This window comes from Diabrotica undecimpunctata, chromosome 9 (assembly GCF_040954645.1).
Source record: "Diabrotica undecimpunctata isolate CICGRU chromosome 9, icDiaUnde3, whole genome shotgun sequence".
In the NCBI taxonomy this organism is placed as follows: domain Eukaryota; kingdom Metazoa; phylum Arthropoda; class Insecta; order Coleoptera; family Chrysomelidae; genus Diabrotica; species Diabrotica undecimpunctata.
Window position 1 is genome coordinate 102,563,017 of NC_092811.1, and position 12,848 is coordinate 102,575,864.

The 12,848-nt window shown below is 34.7% G+C and overlaps 1 protein-coding gene across 2 annotated transcripts in view; it reads left to right on the plus strand.

The window, feature by feature from the left end:
* LOC140450344 (regulation of nuclear pre-mRNA domain-containing protein 1B) overlaps positions 1-12,848 on the plus strand; it is a 43,156-nt gene that overhangs the window by 4,396 nt on the left and 25,912 nt on the right. For both annotated transcript variants that reach the window (XM_072543935.1, XM_072543934.1), the window contains exon 3: positions 5,276-5,373. In XM_072543935.1, coding sequence (XP_072400036.1) covers positions 5,276-5,373 — 98 coding nt within the window. The remainder of the gene's footprint in view (positions 1-5,275; positions 5,374-12,848) is intronic.

Genomic DNA, 12,848 nt, shown 5'->3' on the forward strand with positions numbered 1-12,848 from the left:
GTTTAATTTGCAATAACTTTTTTGTTTATAAACATTTTTTAATTTAGAAAATCTTATATTAAAGAGCAAGGATATTAGACTAGGATACAATTTGTCGCTCAGGGGTCAATCAGAGCATTTAGACGAGACAGGTGGACCTCGGATAGACTTAGGGCTTTGCATGAAGGGAAAGAAAACATAGGTTATAAACTTAATCTAATACATAAAATATGTTTATACAAAATTTGATAAATATTACAATCTTCTGAACTTAATAATTGGGTTAGGTTATATGGTTCAGTGATTTTGGGTATTTTGGTTATTTCTTCACTTAATAATTTTACTTCATTACTTATTTTAGAACAGCCTAATATCATGTGCTCTGTTGTACCTTCTTCTCCGCATGGACAATTAGGAGAATCACTTAATTTTATTTTATATTTATACTGCGGAGTTAAAACATGGTTGAACCTTAATCTGCACAATACAGAGAAAAACCGCTTGCTTCCCTACAGTCTTGAGAACCAAGATTGGCTAGGAGGCTCGGTAACTATGTTTTTATAAAATTTTCCTTTTTGACTACTTCTATACATTTCTCTCCATTCTGTTAGTAATATGGGCTTTACGTGGCAAGCAATTTCATTGTAAGGACATTTATACCTTAAATATTCTCCTTTTCTACTTCCTATTTTAGCTTCTGCGTCTACTTCTTCATTTTCTTTTATTCCACAATGCCCTTTAATCCAAACAAGTGATACATTAATTTTTTGAGATTGTAGTACATGAAGTTTAGTAATTATTTTGATAAAAATATAATTACTATTGACCTGGTGGATATTTTTTATTTTGATAACAGCACTTTTACTATCTGAACAAATTGCAAATGTTTCTTCTGTAACTTTCATATTACTTATATATAGAAGAGCTTCTAATATGGCGATTAATTCTGCCGTATATATTGTTAGTTTTTCATTTAATTTATAAGATTTTTTATGTTTTTCATTTAATTTATAAGATTTTTTATTGTTATTATGTGAATCAAATATAGCGCAACCTACTCTATTGTTACTCTTTGATGCATCGGCAGTGGCCCACCGAGGGGAGGGTTTTGGGGGGTTAAACCCCCCCCCCCCCCACCTCCCCTCCCCCCGACCCTATTCCGACACTGTTACTTACACATTTTAAGGACTCAAAATGGAGGTAACATCATAAAAAAAATTTTGGTGACCAACCAAACCCCCCCCCCCCAGAGGCAAATTCTAGGTGCGCTACTGTGCATCGGTGAATATATATCGACATCTGGGAAGATACTTTTCTAAATCTTGCTTAAATATGTATTGTCTAATTCTTGGGTGAAATTTTGAATAATCTTGGAGAAAAACACAGTTCATTGGAAGGATGTTGTAAATATTTATACTATATAATGGATCTATATCTGAAGAGTGTATTTCTTCTATTAAGTTATGTATTATATAGTATGACTCTGTAATAGTTAAACTTTTTTTCGACTTCCAATAACTATGGGTAAGATCCAATGTCAACAGTATATTAATTTTTTGGACTAATTCGCTTTTTTTGGAGCTTAATTAAGCTATAAAATTGGAAAGTAAAATCTTTCGGCGATATTTTAGTCGAGTTTCTGCTACTTCTGCAAATAAACAATCAATTGGTTTACTTTTTATAGCCTCTAGGCATAGTCTTAGACACTTATTTACTATGTGGTCTATTTTTTCTAGTTGACTTTTTGAAGCTTGATCATAGAAGAAACAACCATAATCCAGTATTGACCTAATGTAGGATTTGTACATAAGGATTGCTACATTTGGATCTGATCCCCATTTTGTTCCACATACTGACCGTAAGATGTTAATTCCTTTTTCTGTTTTCTTGATTAGATAATCTATGTGATTTTTCCATGTCATTTTTTTATCTAGATACATTTCTAGGTATTTTACTGATGTACGTACGCTATACTTTGTTGTATCCAATGTTAATTCGGTTGGAATGTTTTTTCTTTTTCTCGTGAAAATGCAAACTTCTGTTTTTTTCCTGGAAATTTTTAGACCATTTTCATTACACCATTTATTGAGGTTCTTATAAGCTATATTTAATTTTTTGCACCCTTCTTCAATATATTGGCATGGTGAATATATACAAATATCATCGGCAAATTGTAGTATAGAAATGGTCTCACATTTAATTTTACATTCCAGATCTGCTGTGTACTGTGTATATTAAGTATAATACAGGGCTTAGTATACTTCCTTTTGGTAACCCAATATTGGTCGTTTTAGGGCCCAATATTTCATCATTTATATTTATTGAAACTGTTCTATCGGAATATAGTAATCTGATACGCTTGAGAGATTCCCATTTTTTCCATTTTTTATAGAGAATGTCTAATATTACATTATCATATGCTGATTCTATATCTATAAAAATTGCTGGAAGTGATTTGTTGTTAGTAAAAGCCATATTTATATCACTTACTAGGTTACCTATATTTTCAATGGTTGAACATCCTCTTCTGAAGCCAAACTGCAATTTAGGTAATTTTTTATTGTTTTCAAGCCAATGAACTAACCTGACTTTGATCATTCTTTCTAAAGATTTTAAGACACAAGAAGCTAGAGAAATTGCTCTATATGAATCTGGATCTTCCGCATCTCGATTTGGCTTTAGAATTGCGATTGCTGAATATTCCTTCCAGCTTGTTGGAAATTCTGCCCGATTCCATGTTGTATTTATTATTTTGCGAAAAATTTCTATACTTGATTCTAACAAACTAGCGAATTCTTTGTGACTTTTAGAGCATAAATTTTTCAGAAATTAAAAAAAAAATAAGCGTAAATAGTTCTGGGCATGAATGGGTTAAGTATAAATAAATACCTTTTGAATGGTAAGCAACAATTCGAAAAAAATCGCATTTTTCATACTAAATTGTTTATAATTCAAAAATGTGGTGAAAAAAACAATGTCGAAATTTGTGCAGAAAACGTATATATGTTTTTTTCGTTAGATATATCTTAACGGAAAAACTCATCAAGTACCTAGCTATTGCGACGTACTAAGAAATGCTTATTTCTCTGGACTAGTGTTGCCCAAAATCGGTCTTGGTCTTGCAGTCTTGGTCTTGTTCTTGCGTTTTCGCAAGACCAAGACCGCCTAATTTTAGCAAGACCAAGACCAAGACTAACCGTGCAGGATTTAAGCAAGAACAAGACTAAGCCTCTTGCGAGACTCTTGCGTCTTGCACTTAGGACTGAGTGTGGTTTTAGCGAGTATAGTAGTTCGGATATATGCTTAAAGACTCTATGAGACGCAAAAAAATATGTAATCAAAATTTAAAAAACTGGACTTATGCGCATTCCAAACAATACCATAAACACACATACCGAATCAAAATATTCATTAAAAACACATTTAACACTTGCTCAGAGGTCATAATTACAATTTAAAAATAAAATACTTTGTACATTCTTTTACAGCAGACGACTTCTTCGCTCTGAAATTAATTGTCCATATTTTGAGAATAAGCCGCCCTCTAATAATAAAAATAATCTTGCATTACGACGCCGACATTAATATCGTATCGATATTTTTTAAAATATGTCACCCTAGCTAATAAAAAATATAATTGTTGCGGACACCCACTTAATAATTCAATTTTGTTCCCATTATAATTTAGTCAGGATGGATCTAAATAAACAAATCTTATCGGCCTAAGACTATTAATACTGTTTCTGCTGAGTGTGCGATGAGATCATTCGGTTAATCAAAATTTGCTGAAAGAGCGTGGCTGTAACGAGACAAATTAATAACAGATGATTTTGCCTACCGTGTAAACAAAATACCGAAGTATTTAGAATAACGAAGTAACGATATATAATTCTCGGTTTGTTATTAGATACTTATAAAATAGGGTATTGGAATTATTGGATAGTAACGAACATAAAGTAAGTACATAAGTATAGTCGTTACTTTTTCGACTTACTTAACACTCACTAACAATCACTTAACTTCATTCCCAATTGAGCTTTCCTTTGAGTCTAATGTAATAATTGTTTTTCATGTAATCCTTTTTGTTCCCGGAGTGACAAGTATACAATTTAAAATGAGGGACAAAGATTCAAATAGTTCTAGTCGGAGTAGTGAGCGTTAGAGTTATAGATCTAAAAGACCTAAAAGCAAATTTGATGAGTTTTTCGAAATAATTCATGCATCCCAAATTGCTTTGTGTAAATTGTGCCTACCTAAAAAGGTTGAAATGAAAATGAACAACAGAAACACGTCAGGTTTAAGGAAGCATCTAATATCTTTCCACAAAAAGGAATTACAGATATTTCTTCCTGAAAAACCAAAATTCGGTGGAGATATCCCAAGCTTTCGCTATGTAAAAAAATATACTTATTACCTTATTACCTTTACATAATTATGTACCTACTACTTTATTTTGGTAAATTAATGTATTTATTAAGTAGGTATCTCCTTAATTTATTTGATTATCATTGCTTTTTTACCTACTCTTTATTTTTTCAAGTTAGTTTTTTTATATAAAAGTAGAGATAAGATTGGCAAAAACATTTATTTTGCTTTAATACGTGGATTATAGTTTTTATCCTATCACCTAAAAAATCTGTACCCTTGATACATGTATGTGGATTTTTTGCCCATCATATCCATCAATCCCTTTCTAGCCAGGTAATGTTCTTTAAAATACAGGCATGCTTATGTCATTAATTTGTTTTTTTTGTGTTTTAACCATGTTTTAGCACATGTAAGCTTAGTAAATGCAAACGTTTATTAAGAAACAGATTGACTTCCATGGCGCATGGTAGATAGCTGAGTTAGTTAGAGCATAGGCACGGATGGATCGCTTAAATCGTGGCTTCAAACCCCACTCGGTGTCAGTTATTTAGACATTTATTAATTTACTCTGTTAATAATATAAAGTAATATATATACATAGTAATATAAATGTACTTACTCTGTTATGTTGTTCTAAGATCTAAAGTAACGTTTAATAAATAGCAATAGGCTAATGGGTAACTGCAAGACTCTTGCCGCAAGACCAAGACCGGGATTGCAATACCAAGAACAGGTGTATTGGCGCAAGACCAAGACTGTCTAAGTCTCGTCTTGTTCTTGCATTTGGGCAACACTACTCTGGACTGTAAATGCTTCCCCAATCAATAAAGTTCCAATTTTATAAACAGAACAAAATACTCTCCTCCATGGTTATAAAAGAAACTACATTTTAGTGTCAGATATTTTTCTAATTTGATTTATTTTTTAGCTTCAACATCTGAGGAAAATGAACCACCTACTAAAAAAGTAAAAGTAATTGAGAAGAGCAAAGAACGAAAGAAATTTGACGCTGAAAAGATTGTGGAGGTAAGTATTTAAATGAAATTTTTTCTGAAGTTATTTTCTTGTAGCATCTTAATGCAATTTACTATTTTTATTGAAAACTAGTTGACCCGGCAGATTTCGTACTGTCTCAATAAATAAAGAAAGCTAAACTTTTGTATACAATGAATTTGAAGTAATAGTTTGAAGTTTAGTTAGAAGTAACAAAATAAAGTAAAAAGTAACAGTTATAATTTGAAACCTGCTTATCTTATAAAAATATAACATCTTTATTTATCTACATTTAAAAAAGCACGCTCAACCAGGTTCTATTATATTTTCAATTACACAAGAATCATGAGGTTGCATGATAAATTGTAATGCCACAGCGATTAAGTCCTTACAAAATAAAGTTTACAAAACCATTTAGTATAAACTGGCTATACGATAAGTTTTATTTGGAAAGTCGTTTACAATACAAATTAATATATTATCTTTATCTATATTAAATACAACACAGATCAAATATAGGTGGTCAAGTTTTAATATTATGATGCTGCTTATAATAGTTTACACAAGGAAAGAGAGGGGACGCGGAATCGTATGAAATTGACTGAAGCCAAACCGGAACCAGAAAGGTTGCAAGGTGATATTTTAGTTCTTCAGTAGATTGAGAATAATGGATTATATCAATAAATAGATTTTTTTCAAAATTTATAATTGAACACTGACATAATGATCACTTTTTGCACATGATTTTATCATTACAAATTTTTTAGTAGATCGATCTTCTTCTTCAAGTGCCATCTCCGCGGCGGAGGTCGGCAATCATCATAGCTACTCGAACTTTTGAGACGGCTGCTCTGAGAAGTTCATTTGATGTACATCCGTACCACTCTCTCAGGTTGCGCAGCCATGACATTCTACGCCTCCCTATGCTTCTCTTTCCTTGGATCTTTCCCTGCATAATCAGTTGGAGCAAGGTGTATTTCTCTCCACGTGTAATATGTCCGAGATATTCTAATTTTCTTGTTTTTATTGAATCGCCGGTAATCGCTGCATCCTTCCCAGAACCTCTTTGTTTGTGACGTGTTCTGTCCATGATATTTTCAGAATTCTTCTGTACACCCACAGCTCAAATGATTCCAGTTTTTTCATTGATGTCGCATTCAAGGTCCAAGATTCCATTCCATAAAATAAAGTCGAAAAAACATAGCACCTCGCCAACCTAACTCTTAGTTCCAGTTTTAAATCCCTGGTACATAGAACTCTTCTCATTTTGTTGAAATTTGCTCTAGCCTTTTCTATTCTTATTTTTATCTCCTGATTGTAATCATTCGTGGAGTTAATCATTGTTTCCAGGTATGCATATTTGTCTACTTGTTCGACGTTGGTTTCGTTTATTAGAAGATTCTCGTTATTTCTTTGAGTTTTCGATATTCTCATAAATTTTGTCTTCTTGACATTCATTGTTAGACCATACTCTTTTCCATACTCTGCTATTCTGGTCACCAGTCTCTGAAGATCTTCAATGTTTTCGGCTAAGATCACAGTGTCGTCCGCATATCTAATGTTGTTAATGGGAACTCCATTTACCTTTATTCCAGCTGTTTCACCCTCGAGAGCTTTTTTCAGGAACTCTTCGGAGTAGGCATTGAAAAGAATTGACGACAATATGCATCCCTGTCTTACTTCACATCTAATTTCAATTTCTTCTGACAGCTGTTCGTTAACACGTACTTTTGCTCGCTGTTTATAGTATAAATTTGATATGATCCTGAGGTCGTTGTAGTCAATCTTCTTTGATTTCAGGACATTCATTAAATGTTTATGTTGTACTTTATCGAATGCTTTATTATAGTCAATAAAACATGCGTATATATCTTGATTGACGTCCAGGCATCTTTGTATTAGTATATTAAGTGAAAAAAGAGCTTCACGTGTTCCTAGGCCTTTGCGAAAACCAAATTGTGTATTATTAACGTCTATGTCCAGTTTGTGATATATTCGGTTATGGATGACTTTAAGTAGTAACTTTAGCGTATGAGACATTAAGCTAATGGTGCGGTAATCGCTGCATTCTCTTGCGTTTTTCTTTTTAGGGAGACAAATAAAAATAGATGTTAACCACTCTTTGGGTAATACGCCTGAACTATAAATTTGGTTCAAGAGTGTCACTAAAACATCAATGTGCTTCTCATCTAGAATTTTTAGGATTTCTATAGGAAGCATATCAGGTCCAGGGCTTTTCCCACTCTTCATTGTTTTTAATGCGTGTAATATTTCTTCTTTTGTAATATATGGACCTATTTCTTCTGACGTAAGTTGTATGTGCTCCAGATCTCCTCTTTCATCATCGAACAATTCATCGATATATTCTGCCCATCTTTGTATTTTCTCGTCCGTATGTGTTATAGCAGTACCGTGTCTATCCAGAATTGCACAAGTGGGATTTTGTTTTCTTAGTCCTGCCAGTTCTTTGACTTTCTTGTGTAGGTTAAACAGATCATATTTATTTTGAAGGTCTTCGATCTCTTTGCATTGCTCTTCAAAATATTTTTCTTTTGCCTGCTTTATCGTCTTTCTAATCTCGTGGTTTATCTCTCTGTATTTATTGTTATCCTTGTTTTTCAATTGTCTCCGTTGTCATCATATTGAGTATCTCGTCATTCATCCATTCCTCTTTTCTCCTTGAGGAAGTCTTTAGTATTTCTTTACAGGGTTCCAGTAGACAATCTTTTAGTCGATTCCAGTACTCGTCAATATCATTGGTGTTTGTGTTCAATTTGTTGCAGTTCGCATGCAGTTCATGTTGGAGGCATTCTTTTACTTTAGGTTCTTTAAGTTTTCTTGTGTCTATTGTAATGATTCTTTGATGTCTTTTAATATTTTTAAGGGTGAGTGTAATTTTGGCTATAAGTGGATTGTGATCTGAGGCCACGTCTGATCCAGGATGCTTTCACGGCTTTAACAGCATTACGGTATCTTTCATTGATCATAATGTAGTCTATCTGGTTCCTGACTACTTTCTCCGATCTATCTGCGGGCGATCGCCATGTATACAGTCGTCTGTTTGGTAACATGAAAAATGTGTTTGTAATAATAAAGTTCTGCTCTTGACAGAATTGTAACAGACCGTCTCCTCTCTCGTTTCGATTTCCCAGACCATAGTTTCCTATACACTTTCCGCTTTGTCCCTTTCCAATCTTTGCATTGAGATCATTACCATTACTCTTTCTGAGATAGGGAAATAGCATTCCACCGCTCTATTAGATTTTTTATTAACTATTACTGCCACGCCGTGTCTGTGTTGGTTATTCTCGCTACCGGAATAATATATTGTGGCTTCGTCTGTTGAAAAACAACCTGAGTTGGGCCACCTAGCTTCACTGATACCCAGTACATCGATATTCAACCTGTTCATTTCTTGAATAACATTGTGCATTTTACCAGGCTGAAACATGCTTTGAACATTCCAGGTTCCTATTCTAGTGTTGAACAGTCTTATTTTTTCATCTGCGTTCTGTTGACAAGGAATTCGCTGATTAACGACCTGAGAGTCCTTGTCCTCTTCTCCCCTGCCGGATCTTGGCTTCTTTAATGTAGTGGTTTCCCCTTGCCGTCTACATCCTTATGTTGTTGACCAGTATATTGGTTCCTCCATCTTCGAGATCGATTTCTCAACCCCAGGACAAAAGGGTGCCCTACCACCTACCAATTCTTCCGCCCAGAGCCGTTGATTAGCAAGTGTGAGATTGCTTATACCGGCAATCGGTCGGTGAAATTTTCACCATATCTGGCTACCCTCACTTAGTTTAGCCTGCAGACCAATGCAGTTGTCCGGGGTGTGGCACTTGGAGCCATAAGTGAGAGTTAGGTGTCTTATGAGGACCAGTTACCAAGAACCATCTCCCATCTATGACGCTCGATGTGGTCGTTCCGATAAAAGGTGCTACCTCTATAACACAACCCTACACCCCCGATAGTGTTTCAGTAAATCAGTAAATTGAAGTTGAAATCAGTAGACCTGGTAACCCTGCGAGAGGTAGTAATGGGCAACGTACAGGCACCAAAACATGGAGGTCACATCGAAACTAGCTTCACTTTTCGAAGGTTTATTAAATGAGTATTACCTGTCCTCTGTCTTTCCTTGTCTAACAGTTTACATATATGTTAAAGCTGCAAAATAGTTTAAAAATAGTGTACACCTGCACGTCACAACAATTAGATACTTACAAAACAAAGTTTGCCTAAAATAATGGCTATTTATAAGGTTTCAATTTGCTGTTGACAGACACACACAGTTACGATACAGTCTGTTAATCAGTTTAAAGCTTTCTGATAAACTATATTTTTTATTTTGTTTCGTAGTGCGTAAATAAACAAAGATGACGGTTTTCCGACGCACGAACACGCGACGTATAATTGTCCATGCGCGACACAGTGAAACTCAAAGTTGATTCCGCAAACTTCCAACGACTGGCTTTGCGATTTATTTATGGTCATCGCAAAGGCCAGACGCACGGGAAATTGTAGACGTTTAAATCCGAATGGTAAATCCGTTGCAATCATTGGTATATGCGGGATCAAGACATCATCTCCTTTGCGTTTTCTCTTTATGATTGTTGCCTCAATGACGTTATTCATTATATTTTTCACAGCCAGTCTCATTCCATTGCACAGTCGAGGTTGATTGATGTTACGCAGCATGATGACAACTGATCCTACTTTTAACTGCAAATTGTGAGGTGGTAGTCCAGGCAATTCCAGTGAATTTAAAAACTCCGTGGGATAGTTAACTGCGCCATCCTGGTTAATAACTGTGTCAACTGATCTGATGATCTGAAGGAAACCAACTGTCCCGAAAGAAAATTCTGAATGGTCGCATTGAGATCATCGACATCGTCATTGCCAATATTGCTCGTTCACCCAGCCAATTATGATTATTGATCTGTCGTGCTATATCTGGAAAAACACGCTGAATAAGCTTCTCTTTTGAGTCTGTGATGTGACAGAAATCTGTGGATAATGTGATGAGTCCGGTCGAGGTGTCCACTGCGACTTTACCATTTCCAATGTCTAACATCTGCTTCGAAAACACATTTACTTCTTGTTGCAAAAAAACTCGCATGTTAGTTGTTAATTGGAGTATCTACGACATACGTTTAGTCCATTAGCAATAGTTGATCGGGGAATAACTGGAAGAGTCTGACGAAAATCACCTGAAAACAAAATAATGGCCCCGCCAAAAGTATTTTGGTTGTCACAAAGATATTTCAACGTTCTGTCCAGTGACCTCTTATGGACCATTGTGCATTCCTCCCAAACAATAAATTTGCGTCTGAAAAAAATGCGTTTGCATGTCCTTTAACTGGTATTCGTTGTTTTCGACGCTGAAACGATTTCGATGATGCATTCAATGTGTAATAGCATGGCCAACGGTGAACGTGCCGCTTTATCTGCCATGCGTTCCATTCATTAAAATAAACTTCATGGGTATCCATCATTTTCCGTGATGGTTTCAGCAATCAGGTCTCTTAGGTATCATTTAAAATACTTGCTGTGGACCATACAGGGTGAATTGTACTTGAAAACTCCACAAGATCCATGTGTCATGTGTTTGATAACTACTGCATGCAATTTTAGGTCCACTGTTTCATCAGGAATTTCATCTGAAAGTATGGGATCAGTCTCATCTGGCCTTATTTTGTCCACTAACCAGACTAAAATATGCGCGTGTGGCAGACCACGCTTGTGCCATTCTACAGAGTACATCCAACAACGGACTTGGCCATGTACGCGATGCTTTATTAAGAAATTCATGAGAGATTTCAATTTTTGTTTAAAAACTCTGGCAGTGATGTCGTGTCTATCAACTGGTGTTTGGCTATGTAGCAATTCCCTCTTGATTTAGGACTATTGTGGGTTACCGGTGAATGTAACAAATAAGTCTGGGCGGCCATAATGCCTAACATATGACATAATATCTTAATCATATTCGTGCATGTGACGTGGGCTTCCTATGTAAGTGACTGGCAAAATTGTCATTCTTCCCACATTATTCACATTGCCATCGGTATTTATAGCATCGCGGAGATTAATGTATTCCTCTGATCGAAGCTGTCGTTAGTTCAAACGGATGTATGTCAATCGTTTAGTCTCAATTTTGACATATATGTCAACTGCAAACTGATGGAAAAGCCGTCGACACATCAAAATATGATTTACTTCACCTTCACGGATCTTAAGTCTGTACGAATAAAAATTCATAGAACTAACTTTTTTGTTGGTTTTGGCAAAAATTTGCAAAAAAGTTTACTATTTCTACCTTCTGGCTTCGATTTACCAAGAATTTGTGCGTTGCAGAAAAAAATATTTTAAGTAAAAATGTAGCTGAGACAATTTTGAACAAAAATGTTTATAAGCACTTTTTGTGTAAAATAAACCGCTCTCTCAAAAAAATTGCTTTAAGCGACGCAGCTATGCGCGCGATATCAATTTTAAATAAAATGTGTATCAATTCGACGGTAAAAATTCGATATTTCTTCATCATAGTTCCCATCAACAAAAATTAAACAGCGTTTTAAAGGTGAAGAGTGCTACTTTCTTATGCAATTTTCTCATTTTGCTTCAGTCAGTTCCCATTAAAGTTAGTTTCTATAAAAGTATTCAGTAAAACAATAAAAATTTCATAGTGATTGGTTAATGGAAAAGTGATAAAATTTTAATGATCTCATAAGAATCATAAAAATGGCAAAAATCGCGCAACGTTTATTTATTTAATATTTTTATAGTCCATTAGGATTAATAATCTTGTTAGTACAAACTATAAATATGTTTGCTTCTCTAGTTCTTTTAATATTTCATGTTATTGCAGTTTTAAATATTGAATTCCATGTTTTTATATCAATTTTTCTATTATGAATTGTTTTTTGCAGCCAAAGCCAAACTTTCCGAAATTCCAGTTATATACTTTTTCTGTTTTCTGTATAATATATTTCGTTTAATAATTTCTGGTGCATTTTTGTAATTTGCATCCTTTTGCATATTTTTTCTTGTATCTCTAAGCCTGTTTGAGATAACTAGCGTCGATGGTGATGCTTTGCGTGACCTCCGAAGAACGGTGACGGCTCGTATTATTTTAAGAAATGGAAGTGTTGTTGGCACTGAGAATCCGCGCTCTCTGTTTTAAGAAACCAGTGTCTTAGTTGCTGAGCTACGGCTGCACACTTCATCCATTACTTAATTAAATAGCATAGAGCTTAATAAGTCCCCCTTTCTTATTCCGTTGTCTGTGTCTATATTATACAGATACGGAAAAAATTTGTCCTTGGTATTAAAAAATCAGCAAGAGATACTGGCATTATGTTTCCATTTAATAGAGAGGTATCAAAATTATTTCCTCCTACTCTCCCGATTGAAATTCGAATGTTTCCGATATAATTTAACACTGTTTACAATAACATCCTGTGTTGTCATGTGTGCCAAAAGATGGCAGTGTGACTGGTCCTGATGAAATT